Genomic DNA, 23,527 nt, shown 5'->3' on the forward strand with positions numbered 1-23,527 from the left:
TAAAGGATCAATTCATGAGCCTCTTTATTCCTAATGGCATGTAAATGACTTGGTAGACGATGACCTCGGCCATTTGCTTTACCCCTGAAGCAAATATGTTTAATGCAAATGCATCAATTTTCTAAAATAATCACTATCTATGACTTTTTTTTTTTTTTTACCAAAATACACTGTGTCCTTTCTTGCCAATCCAATATGGACTTTCCTAGACCTCCCAAGGCAGAGGATGCATAAAACCCCATCTAATGATTCCTTATGATTTGATGGCCTCATGAAGGAGCTGATGAACTGCATTCTTTCCTTGTTTTGCGAAACAAAACTCATTTAGGAAATGCAGGGGTAATGATGCTTATTAAGCTCATATCAGCATATGGGCTTTCCCCTGCAAGACCCCCGCTAGAGTGACCCATGTGCTGATTAATAGTGTCTGTGTCCACGGTGAAACACTCTCTTACCTCTCACTCAATACTGCACTGTCTCTTGACGGTTAAAGCGTCTGCTGTAGTATTGTCTCTGTTGTATTTTATATTATAACAATTGTTATTATAAGAATGATAAGAGTTGCTATTTTAAGATAAATAAAAAAAATTCATAGATTAAGTTGTTAAATGTTCTGTTGTCATCGTGTTGCATTGCATTACAGGGCTTTGATCATGAAACTAAGCATTTAACATTATGGGGAGTTCTAGAGTGACACCTGAAATTAATATTAGATATTATTTTATGCATTCTGCTATAAAGATCTCACTTTAAACGCTATTAGAATTTAGTCTTACTTTTGGCCATACAATTCATAGCAACTGCATTTTTTAATTGCTGATGCAATTATATATACATTTCTGGATAAAGATGTTTTTTCCTCCTTGATTATGATATCCATATTTTCAATATACCATACTAGAGAGAGGGAAAAAAAAAAGAAAAACTGATGCATCAAATAAAATACTCAAGAAAACAATGTATGCAAATTTTTATTTAAAAATTTTATTTAAAGGTGCAATAAACAGACACATTAAAAACAGTTAAACAAAAAAGTTTATTATTATATAGTATATTATTTTATATTTCAGGCATTTCTTTCTACGTCTAAACAAATTCAAATTTTTGTTAAAGGAAATATTTCATTCCTCCTTTAGGCCATCAAAGATGTAGACGAGTTTGTTTCTTCATCAGAACAATTTTGGAGAAATTAAGCATTGCATCTTTTGCTCTCCAATGGACGCTCTGCAGTGAATGGGTGCCATCAGAATGAAAGTCCAAACATCAGTCATCAAAAGAAATCCACAAGACTCCAAGCTGTTAACTGACATTTTGTAAAAATGAAAAGCTTTGCGTTTTTAATGAACCATTTCCTCACTAAGACATTTTAAACTTTAAACCAGAATTTCTGAATGAAATATAAGACCATAATCCATAATAATTCTTCCCCCAGTGAAAAAAATAAATAAATAAATAAAATCCATCCCCATTCACATGAAAAGTACATATGCATCTAGAAGTTTTTTTTTTTTTTGCTTGTAACCGCTGCTTGATCCATGCATATTTCTCTCCTGAATCAGTTGGGACAACTTTTTTTGGAGAAAACAATATTGTTAACAGAGAACTCACATTTCAGCCAAAAGCAATGGTTTTAAGTTAAAAACATCTTTATTTTTATTTGATTTGTTTCTTACTAACGTGCAGCTTTTGGCTTTACAATATGTTAATCGGTGGACTGGAGTGGTGTGGATTATTGTGATGTCTAATCAGCTGTTCAGACTCTCATTCTGACGGCACCCATTCACTGAAGAGCATCCATTGGTGAGCAAGTAATAAAATAGTAAATTCTAAAAATAGGAAAAAAACAACCTCATTTTCGCATGGCCTGGGGGTGAGTAAATGTTCACCAAATGTAAATGATTTTGGAGAACTGTTTTTAAAGACATTTTGTTTTAAAGACTACTAGATGTTCCACTAATGCGTGTTTTTTTTTTTTTTTTTCGCACACTTGCCTTTGATACTGTGGTGTTCTCTTGTCTGTTCTTTACACAGCGGTCCACTGAAGGGTAAAGAGAACGGCAGTCATGTTCACATCCAGGGAGTTTGTCTTTGTACCCACCTCACTGGCACAATGTGCTTTCTCAGAGATGTTGATGATTATTGCTCTTCTAAAAGCAGCAGTGCCCACAGGCCTCACCACCCCCTCACACCGAGAGAAGAGCCTTTACAACAATTTCATGCCGCTACAGAGAGAAATTACTACACACTCTCTTTTCTTTCTCTCTGCCATCACCAGATTGATCTAAACTATCATTAAATGGAACAGCATGGAGAGAGAACCGGCTGGGAGAGTGAGGTGGTCGGGGCCTTTTAACTTGTTTTTTTTTCCTGAAGTGTTTTTGCTTTGGGGGATTGTTGAATAAAGATGCCTGAACACAAAACCTGGGCATGCTGGGTCCCTGCTGTGCACTGTACCGATGCATGCTGGGATAGATCAGGTAAGGCAGGTGGAGACTGGGCAGAAACAGCTGGCATTTGTCTTTAGAGTCTGTCTTTGATAGATGGAAAGGTAGAGTTCCTATAATAGTGTGCAAAAAGAAGTGCATAACTCACAGTGATGGTTGTGTGCCGGGCAGCTGCATTGTTTTCCTCAAGGATTTATTTTTCCTGGAGAACCGGGATTCTCTTTCCCTGTATGAATGTCACATTGGACAGCAATGCTATCATTATTGTCAAAAATATAGTGTAATGCTTTATTTATTATGAATGTGTTCTCACACAAATGAAAATTCTGTCAGCAAGGAGATATTCTGAAGAATGTTAATGACACTCTTTTCCTTAAAATGAATGGGAGTGGGAACAAATAAAAATGACAAATAAATCCCAGATTTTTACATGTTGTCATCTATTCCATATTTGCATAATGTTATTCATTCCTGTATTTTCAGCATCATTCCTCCAGTCTTCAGTGTCACATGATCTTCAGAAATCAGAATAATATGATGATTTACTGCTCAAGAAACATTTCTGATTATTATAAATGCTGAAAACCATTGTCAAACTGATACTTTTTTTTTTATTTTATTAAATATTTTGTTAATTTTATTTTATTGTATATTTTGATTTAAAAAAAGTTCAAAAGAACAGCATTTATTTGAAATATAAATATTTTATATTATTGATGTCTTTGTCACTTTTAAATCAGTTAAATGCATCCTTGCTTTACATTTTTTAAAAATAATCTGATTGCAAACTTTTGAATTGTTATACATGTAATTATAATGCAGGAGATATCAAAATAAATCTCTGATAATTCTACCTTTTTATGACAAGGTGGTGCAATTCTGCAAAAGCAATCATATGAATTATTAATTTATGATACTGTAATTGTAAAAATAAATAAATACGTTAATCCTTTGAATACCTTAAAAATTAGAATAAAAAACTCCCATGTATTTACAGTTTTAGCAATATATATGGTGTTTTTTGTAGGTACTTTTCTTTTCTTTTCTTTTTTTTTTACATGGACCTTATGCTAAAGTTCTCTTTTTTGTGTTTTCCAGAAGAAAGTAAAGCATTTTGTAAAAACGCTTGGCAGAATATCCATTTATGAATGAAATAACCTTTTAAACTCACAGTTTATATGAAAGCATGTAGTGCTCCACGGTTAGAACGTCCAGAAAACCTCATATCAATAAGTAAGGAAAAAATGAGCTATTGACCGCTTCGATCTAGACTTATGGCTCCGTTAGACCCCGTCTCTCTTTTTCTGACTCACGTTTCATCTATTTCTCCTCTTCTCACTGCCTCTCTCTCTCTCTCTCTCTCTCTCTCTCTCTCTCTTTCTCTTCTTGGTTCAGCAAGCAGTGAAAGGTGGAAGAATGGATTTCAAAGGCTATGCCTTTAACCCCACCTCAATATTAGTTTTTATTATTGTTATTGCCAGCGAGCCGCGCTGGTGGCGTCCGGGCCACGGCGTGCAATTCCGTCTGGGCCCCGACTGATAAAAGCTCATATGTTGCCTCTCGCCTGCAGGTCTACATGAGGCAGCGAACACTAAATTTTTGAAGTGATGGGGAGATATATATTTTTTTCCAGCACACAGAGCTTTATGGTTAAGCATGCTGAGACATCCGCTCACACGCTTGAGCTGTCCTCAGTGCAGAAATCCCAGTGAAGCCTGTGTGCTCCTGTCGGGGCCGTATCGTGGCCGAGCAGCTGTGAGACAGGTACAGCGGGCCGTGGCAGGTGGAGATGCTTTGTGCCGGCGTTGTGGGTTTCGTCTTGCTGTGGCTGATGAAAATGTCACAGAAAAGCTTTGTGCACTGATGACCAGCGCAGCCGCAGCGAGTTAGGAGCTACTCATCCTTGTGTAAAGAACATCAGCAAAGAACAGCTTTTATTGTGAACTACAGCACAATTTGTAGTAGTATCTGTCCAGATAAAAACCTTGTGCATGCAGCTTATCTTATAAAGGTCACATCCTACATGTATATATTTTTGCACCAAAAATGGTTCAAATTTGGTTCCATTTTCTCTCTAATCCTTAAACCAGGAACACTTGATGCAAGTACGCAAATGCAGATTGCGAATTCTTGGCAAATAGGAATAGAGAATACAGTAGAAATCTGAAATATTATTACAATTTAAGACAACTGTTTTCTTTTTGAATATTTTTTTTAAGTGTAATGTATTTCTGTGATGTGCAGCTGTATTTTCAGCATCATTCCTCCAGTCTTCAGTGTCACATGATCTTCAGAAATCATTTTAATATAATGATTTACTGCTCAATAGATATTTCTGATCATTATCCATATTGAAAACAGTGCTGCTGCTTATTTATTTGTGGAAATCATGGTACTTTTTTCTTTAAAAAAATAATTTGAAATAGAAATATTTTGTGACATTATATATGTCCTTACTCTCACTTAGATTCACTTGTATAGAAAAAATGGTATAGAAAATGCAATGAAAATTGCAAATGGATTTCACAAAAAAAATTACAAAGAAATAGCAATTACTGTAACACATTACATTAAACATTATATTTTCGAACAGAAAGAGTGAAATTGAAACTTACTCCAATAATCGTTGCTTTATTTGCAAATTAGAATTATTATTATTATTATTTATTTTTATTATTTTTAAGACATATAAATGTAAATGACCTCTGTTATGATTGGCTGATGCTTCTTCACTTGACAACACTTAAGTCCTGTTCACACCAAAGATGATGAATAAGACGAATTCCCAAAGTATACACCACAACTATCATAACTCTATAACACAAATACAATGCAGAGGAATGATATAGATGGAATCACTTTCAGAATTATTATTATTATTATTATTATTATTATTATTATTTTAATAGCTGATGAATGTTAGAAACAATTGGTAGCCAATCAGGATTCTGCATTAACTAGCTCGAGCATACAAAGTGTCAGATAACAAATCAGCAGTGTGCACATGTAATGATCAGGACATTATCATCCATTGGTTGTATGGCAATATAATAATCACTATAGTTGTCTATCGTTCCTGGTGTGAACGGGAATTTATTTGCAGTATTTATTGGCATTTATTTCCAGTCGGATCCAATATTAAGACGCTGTCACGTGTGTTTTGTTCTCTTCAGGTCTGGATCTGAGACAGGCCCAAGTGGTGGCGCTATCGACCGGCACTAAATGCATTAATGGAGAGTTTATCAGTGACCAGGGTCTGGCGGTCAACGATTGTCACGCTGAAATCACCACCAGACGAGCCCTGCTGCGGTTCCTGTACTCCCAGCTAGAGTTACACCTCAGGTAAATGACACATTTATACTGTACATAAAGCTTACATAACCATGAGCACTAACCCAAACCTTACCCACTACGCCGGAAAGACAACACTTAATTTATTTATGAGTCTTTTTACCTTGTCAGGACGCTCCCAGTGGGAGGGTTTGTCAAATTTAGCTAACTTCTGAAGACAAACCTGTACCCAGTGTAAGATGAATTAACCTACACTTACACACACACACACAATGCAGTAACTTCAGTGTGTAAACAATGTAATGTTATGATGCAAAATAGATTGTTTTTTTTTTTTTAAAGAAACCGCTTTAAAAAAAATGACATGAGCAATGAAAAATAACTGCATGCTATCTAAACTCTGTACGCATGTGAAGCATGCACCACACGTACCACAGAGAAAATGACTTCAACTTGTCTATCGGTTTGTAAAAAGAAGTTAAATCCAATTTATGTTAATGCACTTACATTGGAAGTCTGGTAGAAATATGCAATGTGTATTTTTTTCTAAAGCACTTATTTTGTCTACACAAAAGAAATGTGAGTGTTATCTGAGCAGTAAAGACGTATATATTGTCTTCTGAGATGAAACTACTAATTCTGGACAGATAAGCACAGTAAACCGTGTCTTTGTCCGTATCAACCCTTCTGAAAAAGAAGTTTAACTTTATTGAATGTGCACTTGTAGTGTACTTCAAATCTTTAAAGTATATATATATATATATATATATATATATATATATATATATATATATATATATATATATATATATATATATACACTATAATTGCAGATAATATTAATGAAATAAAAAGGGCACTTGTTAATTATGTTACACTTTATTTAGTGTCCTTGTTACAGTGTAATTATACATTTAAGTACTGAGTAATATAAATTACATGTACTTAATATATGGTTAGGGTTACTTGCATGTAATTATGCATAATTAATTGTTATTATAATGGTAAGTACATGTAACAAGTGTAACGTCATGTTTGCGCAAAAGGTTGCAAGGAGGTAGGCAAATATATATATATATATATATATATATATATACATATATATATATATATATATATGTGTTGACAGGCAGGTAGGAGAGCTTATAATAGCCCCCGGACCGAGGGATCTGATTGGATGAACATTTTATGGCCCTGCGACTTCCATAGATGATATAAATACATGAAAATACATTTAGAACACTTAACTTAGTGATCACTATCAGATGAGAAGATATTTTCTACCAGCAAAACAAAAAAACCTAACTTTTTGAACCTAATCACCCACTTAACTTCCATAGTAAGTACTTTTATCATAAACAAGATATTTGCTCAATTTTCACTCCAAGTCCAAACGATTTACTGCACTAATCAACAGCATGTCACAGATGTTGTCAAGAGAGCTTAACACATATTGAACCTGAACAACTCTCTTTAGAGCTTTACTCAAATAAACACATTTTCTCAGAGAAGCACATTTCACAGGCGACTAAGGACTTGGATGTACGTTCCAAAGTCTTCATTCTTCTTTCTTAGAGAAAACACATTATCATTTGAGTCTGGTCTGGTGTTGGAGGTATCATTGTGCGGCGGCAAAGACTCTAAATGTCTTCCTCGATGTAGCAGATTGCTGCTTAGAAAAGCCTCCTGTAATGTCATATTTGCATATGCGTCTTCCCAGAGTGCATTATCTGGCGCTAAATGGGTCTGGAGTCTAGTTTGGAAGATAAGTCATTACGTTCGGCAAATAAAATACCACGCCGGCCATCGGCACCTTCCTCAGTAGACAGATCTGGTGCACCCTTCACATCGCAGGTCGTTTGCCTAATTAGCACAGCTTAGATGCCAATTAGCGACGATGATGTTTGTGTATGTAATACGCTCCCAGTGCACAGTTCACCTCGTGCACTATTCCAAAACGTCCTTTGTAAGATGTCACAGTGAGGCGTTAGTGCTAATTACGATGATGTGTGTAAAAGTGGGGCGGCTCCGCGGGAAACGCCGTGTCCTCCCTACAGCGGACTAGCTACAGATCATCTGGGTTAAAGAATTACAGCTCGCTGTTGTCTCGGCCATTTGTATTCGCCTTGTTCTGACAGAGTAATGATTTGAGATTGTGTACCAGAGAGAGAAAGAGCGCGCAAGAGGGGAATGTGACAGTGATGGAACTAGCCTTGGTCGCGGCAAGGCCAATATTTGTCTCCTTTGTGTCTTCGGCCCATTATTAGCCGGGAATGTGAGCGGCGAACGCTTTCAGACGGGGTTGTTTCTCATGTCTCCCTTTTCTGTTCTCTCTTCCCGCCTGCGGCCTGCGATCACTCTGAAGCAAAAGGAAAGAGGACTGGGAGCAATCGATCTTCGTACGGCACAGAGATTCCTGTTTGAGACTCCGAGAGAACGTCCTCTTCCACATGTACATCAGTACGTCGCCCTGCGGGGACGCCCGCGTCAACTCGCCGTATGAAATCACCTCCGACTGTAAGAGTCTTCTCTCGTCTGCATCATCTCTTCAGCTCACTTCTGTTTCTAATACAGACTTTTTGAAGTGTCCAGATGCTACGCGCTATATATGTTAAGTTTGATGGTTTCAGGGGTTTTAAAAGTTAATCCTTAAGGAAAATATAAATCAAATGTAAATTTTTGATTTAAGTGTATTTTTGAATAAATGATGCACTCAAAGACCTTCAGTATTTCTTTCTCAGTGCACAGCAGCAGACAGTTGGTGAAGAAGTTTCACAGTCACCTCCGGACAAAGATTGAGTCAGGGGAGGGTACGCTGCCCGTGAAGACCCCCGGTCCCTTTCAGACGTGGGACGGAGTCCTTCAAGGAGAACGTCTCATCACCATGTCATGCACCGACAAGATTTCCAGGTCAGGATCAAAAACGGCAACATTTCACATGTTTCACAAGAAAACGAAGTAATCAAACACGGGTCTCAGCTTTGTTTCTGGAGTTTCCCGCTATGTGAATGAACCATCTGATCCCGTGTGTGAAATAAAGTGTTTTGAATTAAAATCCACATTTATGCCAGTTCCTATTTCACTGATATTTGGAACCGTTTTCCCCTTGCTACAGTATTTAAATGCAGAATTAGCATTCCATTTCGTTTGTATTTCTATTTATTCATTTCATTTAGATTTTTGAATGTAATATATATTTGATTTGTTGTTGTTTTTTAACCTTTTTTCCCCTCACAGAGTAGGCTCAGCATCCCTAAAGCATGATTTGTGGAATGCTGGACAGTGTATTGATTTAAGGTTTACCTTTATTAGAGGATTAGTTTTTATGAGGAAGAAATAGCTTCGTTTAAACATGCCGACTTTTAAACTGCATTATAATGGCTGAGGGAAAGGTTGGCGTGATATTTGCCTTGAGGAAGGGAGTTATCCAAACCCATGCTGTTTGGGACTGGCATGATCAGTTTTATTGTCTTCTGATGATGCCTGTGCATTGATTAATAATCCTTCCATAATTAGCTTCTGTATGGGATACGTCACACTGTTAATCTGTGTCCTCATGGGCATTCTCTGTTTTGATATGTACCTGCATTATATATGTAGACTACAGCTTTGTTTTCATTATTTATAAGCCATTTTTCCTCCAGTGTGATTACTCCAGTTTCAGCCACTGTGTTGCTTTCACGCTTCGGTCTCGTTTACACTCATTCCTCACCTTCTGTAAATGTGTGAATCACACTGCCCAGAGATATCACACACACTTCCTCGCCTCCAACACACACAGCTGTGTTTGAGCTGGCTGCCATATGCTTGATTTAATTACCTCCATCAGTTGACTTTGTTTGCTTATGTGAGCGTTGACAACCTGAGAAGTGTGATTCTGAACGTTTCTGATTACTTGTACTGTTAGCTACACACATTTAAACAGAAGTCAAGGCTGTGATCAGTTAATGGCATGGATTTAGGGTTAATAGGGAGCTAATATTCTGAAAATGTTCTTTGGTATAGAAAGATTCAAATAAGAAGTTTTGCATAAAGAAAGTTGGTTTTAGATTATTTTCTCCCCTTTTTTTGGCATCTTTTAAAGCAGTGAATCACCCAACCCTGCATGTAATGTGTGTATGTTCGACTGGCCACAGGGACAGAGTCACATTAAGGTGAAGCTTTATCCCCTGGGCCATTAATTTGACCAATCAGATTGCATCGGCCAGGACCACACGGGTCTGATTCTATCTGGCTAGGTCATGGTGTGGGGTTAAAGTAATTACTTTAGAAAAAAACACACAGAATAAGACAAAATAGAGCATCCAGATCTTTTTTCGGAGTGCCACTCCTTTTCCATTTTATATCCCGTTGAGTTATACTGCTCTTTTGTTGAGCCCACAACTCCGAGGGGTCGTTGATCAAGGTCACCATCAAGAGCAGGCTGGAAAAGAGGTTTAGAGTCCTTATAGTCCCTTATAGACCAACTCCATTCATCTCCACTGCCCTCAACCAGCTCACCCTCTTTTTCATCCTTAGTCGCACTCATTTTTTCATCCCTTCATCATCTTCCCTGACCTCACATCATTATCCTCCATCTCACCCTCCCGCGCTCCTCCACTGCCTCCGTTCGGCCACAGGAAAGCATTTCTGTGATGATGGATCCCTACTGCGAAGTATAATTTTATAAATTAATATTTTGCTTTCAGTAAGTCTTTAGATGGCATAACATTTTATTTATATTAGAACATTATATTTCACACACTTTAAACTCTTTTATTTTCTAAATAGGAAAGAAATCAATCGGTTTGTAATGTGTACCGGGGCTAAAGCATAAAGGTTTAATACATACACGTATTTGTATTAAACCTTTAGGCTTTATGCTCGGTACACATTACAAACTGATTGATTTCTTTCCTCTTTAGAAAATAAAAGAGCTTAAAGTGTGTGAAAGATAATGTTGTCAGTGCAACTGTGCTCACCAAGGCAGCCTAAATGACGCAAATGTCTGCTATGTGCTCTGTTGAGTAGTAGGCCCTGCTGGGTTGCATTGAAAGACTGTGATCTTGTATCGACGATAGCCAGAGATATTGTCAAAAACATCAATTATTGGCAATATTGAGAGGATTTGGCATTTGCAATTAATGTAGCCTAGGCCCTTTACTTTCTTATTTTTATTAGGCCTATTACTATTATGAAGTTAATTAAATTTAATTAATTACAAATAATCTGCGCCGCAATATTACGGCATAACTGACACGCTGCGAGGATAGCGAAAGATTAGGCCATTTACTCAATAATAAATGTAAAAAAGTATATTATACAATAATTTATAGGCCTATAATTAAAATATTAACATTGAAGTCATCAAAAAAATAATTTAAATAATAAGCTTTTGACTATTTCAATCAACGACTTTCAAAAACAACATGTTTAACACAAAATATGTTTCTTCAATTTTTTTTCCCCCGTGATGTACGGGCCACAAGAGAAATATTAAGGGAATACATTAAAACCGAATATGCGGCGTCAGATGCCAAGAGCTCATTCCATTTTTACTTTCACTTTCTGCATAGCGAATTGACTGAGATTGACATGCACCCGCATTACTCTTGTGCGATGTTTGTAGCTTGCTTATGTGATATCTATTGGCTTCGCCTTCATGACTTATAACAGAAATATTGCGAAGTAAGCAACTACCAACCGTATCAAAAAAATGTACAAAACCGTGGCAACACTGTTCTATCGAACTGAACCGTTACACCCCTAATATATAGATTCAGTTGTTTATAGATTTCAATGCCTCTTGCAGAATATGCAAAATTTTAATAATTTTAACATTCAAAATGTTAACGAAACAAGGATCATGAAAATTGCTATTCCACATAACAGATGTTTGTATATTCAAAATAATAAGACAAAATAATAACTGAATTAATAAAAATGACACCGTGAATCTTAATACTGTGTTGCTTCCTGGATGATCCATGACACACTTTTTGTTCTGTGTTAGTTGGTTGGTCCTGAGCAGTTCAACTCCCTGTTGTTCATCTGAAAAATCCTCCGGCTCCTGCACTTTCTTTGGATTTCCAACATTTTCTGCATTTTTGAACCCTTTCCAAAACTGACTATGATTTTTGTGATCCATCTTTTCACATGGAGAATAGTTGAGGGACTCTTGCATCACTATTTTAAGGTAAAAATTTGATGCTCAAGAAGGCCACAGAATGCATCAGAGGGTGTAAACTTATGTTTATGTTTTAAATGTTATTATGGTGTTTTAATAAGATTAGGTAATTCCCCTGCCTGATTTCTGAGTCTGGATTCGATACAGAAAGCTTCCCAGTTTTGCAGAGTTTTGATAGATAGGTGTTGTTATTGTTCGACAGTAAGGTATGCCGAGCTGATTGAGTGGAGTGGATGTTTAATTAAGTTGATAAGTGCTTTAATTGAAGCCATAAATGGCATGCCTGTGAATATGATCCGTCATATTCCATTTGAGTTTTATGTAGATGAACACATTACTTTAATGGCCTGCCGTTTTACAGCACTGGAGGGGGTGCTGCGAGAGAGCGAGATGGGGGGTGAGGGAGGTTAGGAGGAGTACGAGGGAGGCTCCCACCGTTACATTTCTACAGCAGCCAGATGGCTTTTCTTGCAAGAGAATTAAAAGATGTTTCTAATTCACAGCGTTGCCTCCTGGGTAAATTAATATTGCAAGGCCGAATCATTTCTATTTTGGCAGAAAGGGAGAGAATAAAAAAATCATTTAGTCTGGATAAGCAGGAGATTCCACGAGCAGATTGTTGCTCAGGTAAACGGATCCATATTTGAGATGCTGGGTGGCAGCTCTTGAACAGCGCTCCATGTTAATTGACTGCTTGCGAAAGCAAAAACTATAATGGCTTATTATTCATGAACAGGGAGAGAGAGGAGCCTGCAATCATTACCGGCATGATAAAGAGGCATTAATTAAGCAAAAGAACAATGATGTAAAAATTAGCTGCTTAATATTTTTGTAAGTGATTGCGCTTTTCATAAATACATAAGCTTGCAGTCCGGGGTTAAAACAAAATGATTATTTTGTATGGTGAGATCCTGCATTCTGAATTTAGCTTGTGATCAAATACAATGCTATCTATCTATCTATCTATCTATCTATCTATCTATCTATCTATCTATCTATCTATCCATCTCTTAAACTTTTAATGCGGTGTAGATACTAAATGTAGTTATTTCAAATGTTTTGTCCATTTTAAACTGGCTGAGATCACAGGCTATCTCTTTTAACAACTTCCACATTGGTTGGGTTAATACAAATCACTTTTAAAGAATAAATAGTCACTAGCAATCACATATTTATTCAGGGAAATGTGGTTTGCGACTGTCGATCACAAGCAGTCTTCCTGGTTAAAGTTGCATCACTGTTTACAAATATGTGTGGGCAAAAATTTTTAATTTCCACTTTATTTGTAATTCCTATGAGAATGACTCTATTATGGCATTTTTAAGGTTCCTAATATTGTTACTGGAACCTCATATAACAGGTTTGCATGCAAGGTCAAAAAGTGCTTCAGGTTTCTCAATATATGCATTTGATATCACCTAATTTTCCAACGATTCTTAAGCTATTAATTCAAAGAAATTCTAAGATTCACTCTCTCTAATAATATCCTTTCCGTGAGCTTACTCCTGCTCTGATTGGTCAGATGGCCCAGTCTGCTGTGATTGGTCTACTGTGTACAGTGCATGTCGGAAAAGATATGCCCAATTGCCATAGTTCTGTAGTTTGAATGCCTGATAGAAAATGTACAAATCGATTATTGATCATATTTACAGGTTTTGATACAGAGGAGCCAGCTTGTCTAAATAAACTGGGGACTGAGCCATCTTTCAGGAGAAAGTGTTTTGTGAATCCCATGTTGAACTCCCCAAGATTAGAGAAGTGGTTGTCAGTTCAACACAAAAAAAGATTGGGGTTGTACTGCTGTGGTACAGTGGAAAAATGCATTTTTACCACTGATTCTTGCAGCCTCATTTATGAGAATTGAATATAAGACAAATTTACTCTCACATAGTAGGACAAAGCGTCTTCTTGACATGAAGTTATTCACATGAACAAGCGACAGTGTTTAAGGGTGGGTCAAATTGTTCACAGCTAATCAACGTAGAACATAGACAGACATCATGCTAATGTTTTACCACATGACATGTAACCATCACGGAAGTGGGTTTCGAATTACTGCCCACTCGTTTAGGCTGTTCACAGTTGATTCTTTATTTTGGGACACTAACTTTATCATGCACTTTCGGTTTTACAACTTTGCAGAACATTTACATTCATATACAGCTACATTACACACATCATGAAAGGCAATATTCGAAATGGCATAATCGGGACCCTTTAAACGGGTGGTTTATGGCCAGCATCTTGCCATTAACACACATTCTGTGTGAGCTGTGCTTCATACATCGTGTCCATGCAGTTCTGCTGAAGTTTCTCTAATGTGTCCGAACCTAAAATAGGCTGTCCATGGATAGAATATTGGCCGTTTTCAAAAGTCTGGGATGAGACGACACCTTTCTTAACTCTCCCCTCTACACTCTCCACAGGTGGAATGTGCTCGGCCTGCAGGGGGCGCTACTCAGTCATTTTGTGGAGCCGGTGTATCTGTACAGCCTGACGGTGGGCAGCCTGAGACACACGGGTCACTTCTCCAGGATGATGAACCACAGGTTGGAGAGAGTCGGTCCTCTGCCAACCTGCTACCACCGTAACCAGCCTCTACTGAGCGGTATGTCCTTTAAACCTTTTCCATTTTCATCTTCTAAAGGTTAGCTAGACTCTAGCTTGGCTTTTTTTATTTTTGGTCCCTGCTGACCAGTAGATCCCTGTGTAACTGGTCTCACTCACACCTCTCCATGTGGGATTCTAATCATCATCAAACAGCATGGGAAGCTAAAGATGGTGTGAGAGTTATAGAGGCTGTGCTTGTAAACCTCGCTCCCTAGCCTTAAGATGTTCATTAGCGACTTGTTGGCACACCATGTGAGTTGACTCTGGTTTGAATACGTAGGACCAGATTCACTAGCAAACACTAGTTGTGGGTTTGAATCCAAGGGAAATCTCAAATTAATAAAATATATGTCTTGAAAGCACAGTTAAACCTAAGACCAAGCCATTGCTTTAGCAGACTTGACCTTATGCGCACGGAGGACACTCTGTCTCGCTCCATCACTTTGTTAAACTGCTCTCCTGGGCCTCAGTATGGCAGACGGACTGCTCTATTGGATCCACCCATCCTCCAAATCAATCTCATCAAACACCTTATCACTGCTATTGAAGAGGACAGCGATCCATTCACTCTTCCTCTCACGCCCAGTGGGCCGCACATCTCCGGCACGGCCCCTTTGACCACCATTGATGAGCTTCTCTTCCTTTGTCTGGATTCTCTTGTTGGGGAAAATGGGCTGGTTATTTTAGGCATCGCCATCATAAAGGGTGCAGAGTTCCCAAGAAGCGGCTGAGATCTCTTATCGTAAGGGAAGCAAATGACCCCTTCAGTCAGGAAGCTAAAATGAGGCTCTCCTCGGTGGTCATACCTAAACTTAACTCTAAGATTAGCACAGCAGACATGTTATCTTAAATACAGCATCGCATTTAGTGTTTTAGCAGCATTCTTGTGTAAAATACTCTGCATGATGTATAGACAACATCATTAGTGACAGTAAATGAAGACAGCTTGAGGGAAAATAAGAATGACTGGTATTCCCTTCAAACTTTTTCTGTGACTCATTATTTGTATATTATCGACTCATTATTTGGTTTCACTTATGCACAAGGGAGGTCATTAAATTGTGTTTTACTAAAATGCAGGTTGCAAATGTTAGATTAAAGCGCCAAACAACAGCATGTTTACAAATAAGGTATATTTAATAAATGTGTGAATATGAAGGTGCTTAAAGGTTGAGAAATATCATTTACATTATGTCCACACACACATTACATGAGATGAGATGAAAACTCTGGACATATTTGTCTTCAAGATAAATTGTTTTATTCTACATGAAGTTTGCAATCTACTGGTCCAAACAGTACGAGTATGAGTGAAAAATAAAGGCTGGTGCAAGCTACATGTGTGAAGTATGTGAAAGCCAGCTCAACCAGTGCATGGAAATCCTTTAAACTGAATTTATCAACGTATTGACTGTATTCAAGAAAGTAAAGGAACAAAACAAAAAACAAACTGCTTCGCGAAGCAGCCAACTTCATACATCCAGGCCAGTAGGTGTCAGAATATAGAGTCAAGAGCTACTCGAATAAAGAAAGGATTACTGATAAACAGAACTTACTGAGCACACCTTTAATTAGCTTAACCAAATTACATAACTATCTTAGACCGTAAGACTTTCATAATCGGCTAGTCAATCTGCTTCACCAGCTCTGTTGTGCTGATTCACTAGCATAAACCAGATTGAACTAGCAACTGGTTCAGAATGGAGACCCATGCAGATCTAGGTCTAGATGATAAACGAACTGCCAAACTCTTGAATGATTCTCTTTGTTAGCAAAATTCAGACTGTGTATGACTTTACTGAGGATATCTTTAAATACAGGTCACACACTTTAGCACATCACTTTTAGAAGATATGAAGTGGCACTTAAGAGTAGCCGTATGTCAAACACAGTGATCAGCATCTTGTGTAAAATACTCTGGATGATGGATAGATGACAGCATTGTGACTGACAGTAAATTATGAAGCCTGCTTGAGGTAAAATACAAATTAAATGCTCTATTACTGACATGTAGGGATAAACCAAATGCAGAGTATGAAATGACGCTGTGAATGAGCAAGGGCTTGAGAAAGCAGCTGCAGTTACAGCATAAAAGGATGTGCACGTTATTATAGGAGACTATTTATTCCACCTGTTTAGATGCACTGAATAGAAAATCTGAGATTTGCTGGAGGATTAAAGGAATAGTTCAACAAAAATCAAAATACTGTCATTTACCAAATGCATATGAGTTTCTTTCGGCTCTTAATGCATTGTTTCTTTCTGGAGCATCAGTGAATGTCTGAACGTTTTTTTAATAGTTGTGTTTGAGTCCCTCAGTGTGAAAATATGGATCTGAAAATCATACAGTCCTTGCTTGAAATGGTTCAAAAGATGCAAAAGATGCTGGAAACTGTTGAATCTGCAGGACCTGGATGAATCTTCTGAAGAACCCCATTAAGAACCCAGGGTTCCAAAACTTTTGAATGGGGTTATTTTAATAAATTCGGCTACTATTTTTGTCTTGTGGACTAAAAGTAAACATCTTTTATGTAAAATATCTTACTCAGGACATGACTAAATAAAAAATAGCATGCGTTTTTTTATGATCTCTCTTATTTTGTTAAAATTATTAGGGGTTCCCTGCACGGAACACTTTTGCATGCCACTTTATAACAACACTACTGCACTAAAACATCATTGTGTCTCACATATAGCATTCACAAGTCAGCAGTACAGTACATGGGCATGCTATGATACTCTCCACTTTAAGAAAGAAAGAATGCCATGCTAATTGGTGTAGCGATGCGGCAATGATTGAGGAGCCCGAGAGATGCTTTGTGCCTGGAACCAGTGTTTACCTCAAAGATAGCACAGACGACACACAGACATGCTCGCCTGCTAATGAAACACTTCAGCAATCACATGCTAAATAGAACCTCCCTCGAGTGCTTTCTTACCCTCCCTCTCTTTTCTCCTATACACAGGCCTGAGCAACAGTGACTGCAGGCAGCAGGGGAAGTCTGTGTGTTACAGTGTCAATTGGACGGCAGGTGACACCCAACTGGAAGTGCTCAACGCTTCTACTGGGAAGAGAAGAGACTCCGGGGATCCGTCCAGACTTTGCAAGCATGTGCTTTTTACACGTTGGATCAGACTCTATCGCAAGGTGAGCTCACCTTTGTATGCTGGAATAGAATTTGAATGCTTTCATACTATAAAGCAGGCAAAAAACGGTACACAAAAACAAAGTATTCGAAAACCATAGCTAGATGACCTACCACTTCCGCTGAGATTCTGGACACTGATTTATGAAAGGCAGTGAAATGACACAGCTGGCACTGGTACCACAGGTCACATGACAATAACAACACTGGATGTACTGTAGTGTGTCTGAATTTCATTCATGCAAACCCATATTCATACGACAGTATATAGACATACTTTTAATGGTAATAAAGTTAAAATTCAAATGTAGTAACTATTCTGACAATATTTAATTTTGTGCGCCCTGATAGTGTTTACATCTTAAACTGTTAGATGACTTGACATAAATGCATAACACAAACTACACTAAATACATATATGTGTGTGTGTGTGTGTGTGTGTGTATGTATGTTATTATTATAACAATTATTGTAATCATTTTAACAAAAGCAAAAATAATTTAAGAACATGCAAAAAATCTGGTTCTTGAGTGACCGGTTGCTGGAGGGCAGGGATTATTGGCTGAGAAGAGTTCATTGCGAGGGGGAGGTGAATTTAATCGTCAGTATTCATTTCATGGTGACTAAGTCCTGTTCACACTTGATACACAACAATAAATCTGAAGTCACTGTGCATTTGATATACTGCCTGCTCACCATAGTAGTCTATGTCTGGTGACCAGGGATGCTATAACATGGGAAAATTGTTTAGCGTCAGCTTAGAAAGCCCCGGCTGGCCACTGTATCTTTAGAGTTCACTTACTGGAAGGTTAGGGATCTTGATCAAGGTCACAGTCAATGGAGAGTTGAAACCTAGGACCTTTCAATTACCAACCCAGTTCCAGTGGCATTTCCTCAGGTCAATATGAAGAACTAGTTGAGGATGAATAATTCTGTTTTTATTAACCACAACAGACAGCTCCCATTTGCTATGAGATGGGGGAAAAAAAAGCGTAGGGCAGAATTAGGCCCTCATCATGAAAATGTATGGGAGAGATGCCGGCTGCTGTACCAAATGCTGGCAGTTAAAGTCTAATGACTGTGGAAATGGTAATCATCTTGAAAAGCACTTGAGCGGCCTCCCAAGGCAAATGCTCAGCGCTCGCAGTAAGGGACGCAAGAGCACACACGCTAATCTCCAAAGAAACTTTTCTTTTCTCCGAGCCCCTCTGTTCACCGTTCCCTCTTTTTGCTCACACTGTTTTTTCGTGTGTGAGTGTGCGACAAAGAAATGCACAAAAGCACGGAGAATGTTCAATTGCTTGTGAAATTTAAATGGAGAGATTACACAGCTGCTCAAACGCCACGTTTGTGCCGGCTCATTCGTTTTGTTTTGCACTCTCACCATCTCTTCTGTCTGTCCCATCCCGCTCTTCTTCATTCTTTTGTTTCCTCTCTCTATAGCTGGTGGTCCGTGGGGCGAGTGGTACGCCGCTGTACTGTGAAGCGAAACAGGCGGCCGGCACCTACCAGACTGTGAAGCTGCAGTGGTTGAAGGGTCTACAGGAAGCAGGACTAGGGACCTGGGTCAGAAAACCTCCCGAGCAGGAAAACTTCACTGTATGAGTGCAGAAACCTGACCTCGTCACCAAAACCACCTTCACCTTGCAACCAGTCACCACAGAAGCCCTATATTTCACCCCTAAAGTCAAAAACATCCCACTGCCAGAAAATCTCCACAGGGAGATGACAGGAGTCATGACTAAGTGGTAAACCTTGTTCTGTCAAAGTCTCGCAAAATGTTGCTACCAAGTAAAGGATGAGGCACGGAAGAATTTTGTACCTTGCCTTTTATAGCTTCTGTAGGGATTTTTTTTTCAATAGAAAGCATTACTATTTGTTGCAATTAAATCCCTGCCAAAAGTCCTGATATAGGAAAAAAAAAAACATTCATGTGTATGTAAAATTTTTCGACATTATGAAAGATCCTATACCTTTCCTCAAAATTCTATTAAAACCGAGAACAATAGTGTACCACCTTGTTCTAGCTAGCTAACATGTTTCCCAATCACTGAGTGCTATGCTAAGCTAGAAGGCTAAGCTACGAACAAATTCAACCCAAAATGATTTTCTAGCACTTCTAATCAGGCTCAGAATTGAATACCCAAAAAGTGGTTTCCAATGGAATTGCTTTTTTATCCAAAGAAGATATGATCTTACAGGAGATTGAAAGCAATGAGTTCAACTGTTAGGGTTGTCAAATGTTCCGTATAATATGGAATCGTTACATATTTAAGGCATCAAGGTAGCTTGTCCCATAATCACAGGCATATGCTATAAGACCTAGACAAATTTCGCAACTGATAATTAATCATTCTTTTTCACAAATCATTGTTTCAATTGAATTCATAGCAATTTGTGCAAGGCTTTAAGACCTCGCAGAATCCTTTTTGTGTAGTCGCTCCCGCTTCACATCTAAAGGCAATTCTGTTTTGATATCAGAAAATCAGTTTTGACAAATCCAAACAATGTGATCATTGATCATAAGAACAGCATCCATCTAGGCAAGAAGACATGCAATCTCCCTGAGGGAAGATGTTTTTCGTTAGTTAATATCGTTAAATAGATAGAAAGAGAAAAAAAAAAAAACATTTTAATTTGAACTTCTAGTGTGTCTTAAACTTGGAGCCCACACTCTCCAAATTATTTCATTGAAAATTATTAATTTTCATTCATTCATTCAGGCTACATGGTTGCAATAACATTTTAGTTCAAAATCTGAAATGCTGAAAAAAACATGCTTTCTTTGACTTACATTTCATCGATGTTCATTTGTTATTCTTTCAGGTTTTGTATGCACTTAATTTAACAGTACGTAGTACACCGTACGACATAACATTAAACTATAACGTTCTTTTAATGAGTTCCAGGAGCTTCTGGAATACCTTTAGTGTGGAGGTAGTTCATATCAAATTAGTTTTGTCCTCTTGTATAACACTCCCAAGATTTAAATTTTCTCTGCTTTTCAATAAACTGCACTACAGAGGAAGTTGCAGTGGCCATTGAGGCCGAATGCAGGAGAAATCGTGCATACAGTCCATAATGGCATGCAGATTATCACAAAATAATTTAGATTTTTTTTCCCCATCACTTTTTAAAAACCAAAAACATGGAAGGTTAGGGTTACCATTAGGGTGTGCTTTGTTCTGAGAAACAATACATGTAGCTTTCGCAAGACTTTTGACAGAACAAGGGTTACCAACAATGGAATTGACAACAAGGGAAATGTAAGAAACGGGGACATTTTCTCAGAGCACCGCAGATGGAAAGATGGCCACCTCTCTCTCTCTCTCTCTCTCTCCACTGACGGCTCTGCTGTAGCCGTCATTCAAACGTGTGCATGTGTGTTAACCTTCGCCAAAGTGAAAGGCAGCCGCCGTCTTGTCATTATCTGCCCGTTTCCGGATGGCCTGCCCCTGAAGAGCTCCGACACGCTGTCCAATTAGAGGTCCTGTCAGAGTGATGCGTCCCTCTTTTTCCTCTCTCTCCTTTGCCTTTGGTTCACTGGTACAACTTCAAAATGGGGGAAAAAAAGAAAGAGGGAACGAAAAAACAGTAGGGGTTGACATTGCAAAGACAGGTTAATTCAGCTCCATTTGGGTTGTGCAGGTTAGAGGTAATGGTGACAAGCTAATGTAAATGGTGCCATTACGACACCCCAGGTCTCTTGCCGTTTTTGGAGCAGGGACAGCTTGCTGCTTTAATACCTCATTTCCACTCACCGGTGACGTGTCATTTCTCCGCTGGTTTCTCTTTGTGTGTCAGTGCTGTATCTTTACACAGGGTGTTCCAGGGGGAAACGCTGGCGGATTGATGTAGGCACAAAAGTGCCTAAGAGTGCAAGTAGAGATCCGTGATTATGGAGTAATTTGTAGTTAATGGATTCATTTACAAACCGAGCACATTACAAATTGCTTCTTAAAGCCCGACCCAACCTTTGAAACGCATGCCACTTTAACCGAGGTTTAACCAATGATTCTCCTGCATTCGCTTATTTAATTTAATTTACAGATACATCCGTGTCTTTTTGATTTAGATGTGCACTTTTCCGTGTTTTAGTGTGCGTGTTTAAACCTTGAATCATTTCCTCAAGTTATCATTATTTGTCTGTGAAGATGTTTGTTGTTGTATACAAATACAATCATATTACTCCATGATTATTATATTTTAATGGTGGATTCCTTTCTTGCTGTAGTTCATTGTTACTGCATAATTTGTTACCGCTTTGAGTATATTATCACAGCACATGTTTTTGTTTTTTTCATAAGCTTTCAGTATGTATTTTCAAATGCCAGTCTGTCAACCTTTGCTGAGATGTCATGTATCCACCCCTTTACAAACAGCTCAAGATGTTACAGGGACACCTTGTGGTGGCACATATATTTAAGGTTTTTTGACACCTGTTTAAATGTCTAATGGTATATTATATATATTTTAAATAATGAATCCATCCCAACTTAAATGTGATTATTTTGTCTACTAATAGAAATAGAATATCAGTAGAAATATGGTGAAACTGACAGATCGAAATATGTAACCCAGCATTACCTACCTTTGGCTTCTTTCTGTTATCTGGATTTATTTTTTTTTCCCTAAAAATGCTGATGAAAACGTAATGATATTGAATGGAATGATCTGTTTCGTAGTTATTTGCACCACACTGACAACCCAGTTTTGAATCTGACATGATTGGAAAGACTGTTAATGCACGTCCGTCTTCTCTGTACTTATTTCACTAACATTTGTTTTATGTTTGGGTTGAACCTTTTCTTCATCACAACAGAAACATGAAAAGCCCCAGACAAAACTACATCAAGTAATTCAGTCCTAAGGCATGATTGAATGGCAATATTGTACTAATGACTGTACATTTTGTAAAAATTTGTAAGAAAAAGATTTAAAGAATACCCTAAAGATATGTCTCGATAAAGTGTACATTTTAACCCAAAAGCATATGCTCCTAAGGTGTGTACATTGCACTTGAGTTAAAAGTGAATGTTTATGTGAATAAAAACAAAAATGTTGTGTTATACTTGGACTTGATTCTGTTTGTTGTGCTGTAAAAATACTTTTGGATAATGCATTATAAAAGTAGTTTAAATGCATTAATTACGCCTTGTAATGCACCTAATAATGCATTGTAAAATAACCACAGTTAGTACTATTATACCCTCTAATAACTCTTTAAAATGCATTATAAATTTACACTTTTACACACACACACACATATTTATAATGTGTAGATTCCATCAAAACAATGCGATCGTTGAAAGACATCTTCACTTTATTCTGAAGCCCAGCAGTGAATGCTTCTGATGCTAGATCTCTACATTATTATAAGATGCAATATGTTTCTCCAATACAGCAAATTAAGTCGCTCTCAAATAAAAAAGTGAAATGGCTCAAATACCCCACAGAACATTGTATCAAGTTAAAGACAGCTTAAATTTCTCATTTTTAAAGGACGTTCTGATGGGTCATATGCGTTGTTGTTAGACAGCTGGATAAAAGATGAGTTTTTGATGCGTCTTTGCGTACATTTCAACTCTAAAGCCAAATACAGTCCATTAAACATGGACATCACACAAATATACATCGCATAATAAACATCTTGAAGTTAGACCAAACAGATTTAACTGTGTACGTGATTTAACTGACACTTTCCACCAAGAATTCTAGCACAGTCCAAAGCAGTTCTGTTGAAAGCCCAGTAATGCAGTAACGATACCAATTGTAACAATGATGGAAGAGCTTCCATTTAAGGATTATTGACAAATGTCGCAAGTCATTCGAGCGAGGTTTCTGTAGATACGGCTAAGCACAGTGGTTCA

At 37.8% G+C, this 23,527-nt stretch overlaps 1 protein-coding gene across 1 annotated transcript in view; it reads left to right on the forward strand.

The window, feature by feature from the left end:
* adarb2 (adenosine deaminase RNA specific B2 (inactive)) overlaps positions 1-23,248 on the forward strand; it is a 158,419-nt gene extending 135,171 nt beyond the window's left edge. Inside the window, exons 5-10 of the mRNA XM_026200840.1 lie at positions 5,618-5,786; positions 8,101-8,252; positions 8,477-8,645; positions 14,328-14,509; positions 17,478-17,659; positions 19,101-23,248. Of these exons, the coding sequence (XP_026056625.1) occupies positions 5,618-5,786; positions 8,101-8,252; positions 8,477-8,645; positions 14,328-14,509; positions 17,478-17,659; positions 19,101-19,262 (1,016 nt within the window). The 3' untranslated portion in view covers positions 19,263-23,248. The remainder of the gene's footprint in view (positions 1-5,617; positions 5,787-8,100; positions 8,253-8,476; positions 8,646-14,327; positions 14,510-17,477; positions 17,660-19,100) is intronic.
* The last annotated feature ends 279 nt before the right edge of the window (positions 23,249-23,527 follow it).

This window comes from Carassius auratus, chromosome 24 (genome assembly GCF_003368295.1).
Source record: "Carassius auratus strain Wakin chromosome 24, ASM336829v1, whole genome shotgun sequence".
Classification (NCBI taxonomy): Eukaryota; Metazoa; Chordata; class Actinopteri; order Cypriniformes; family Cyprinidae; genus Carassius; species Carassius auratus.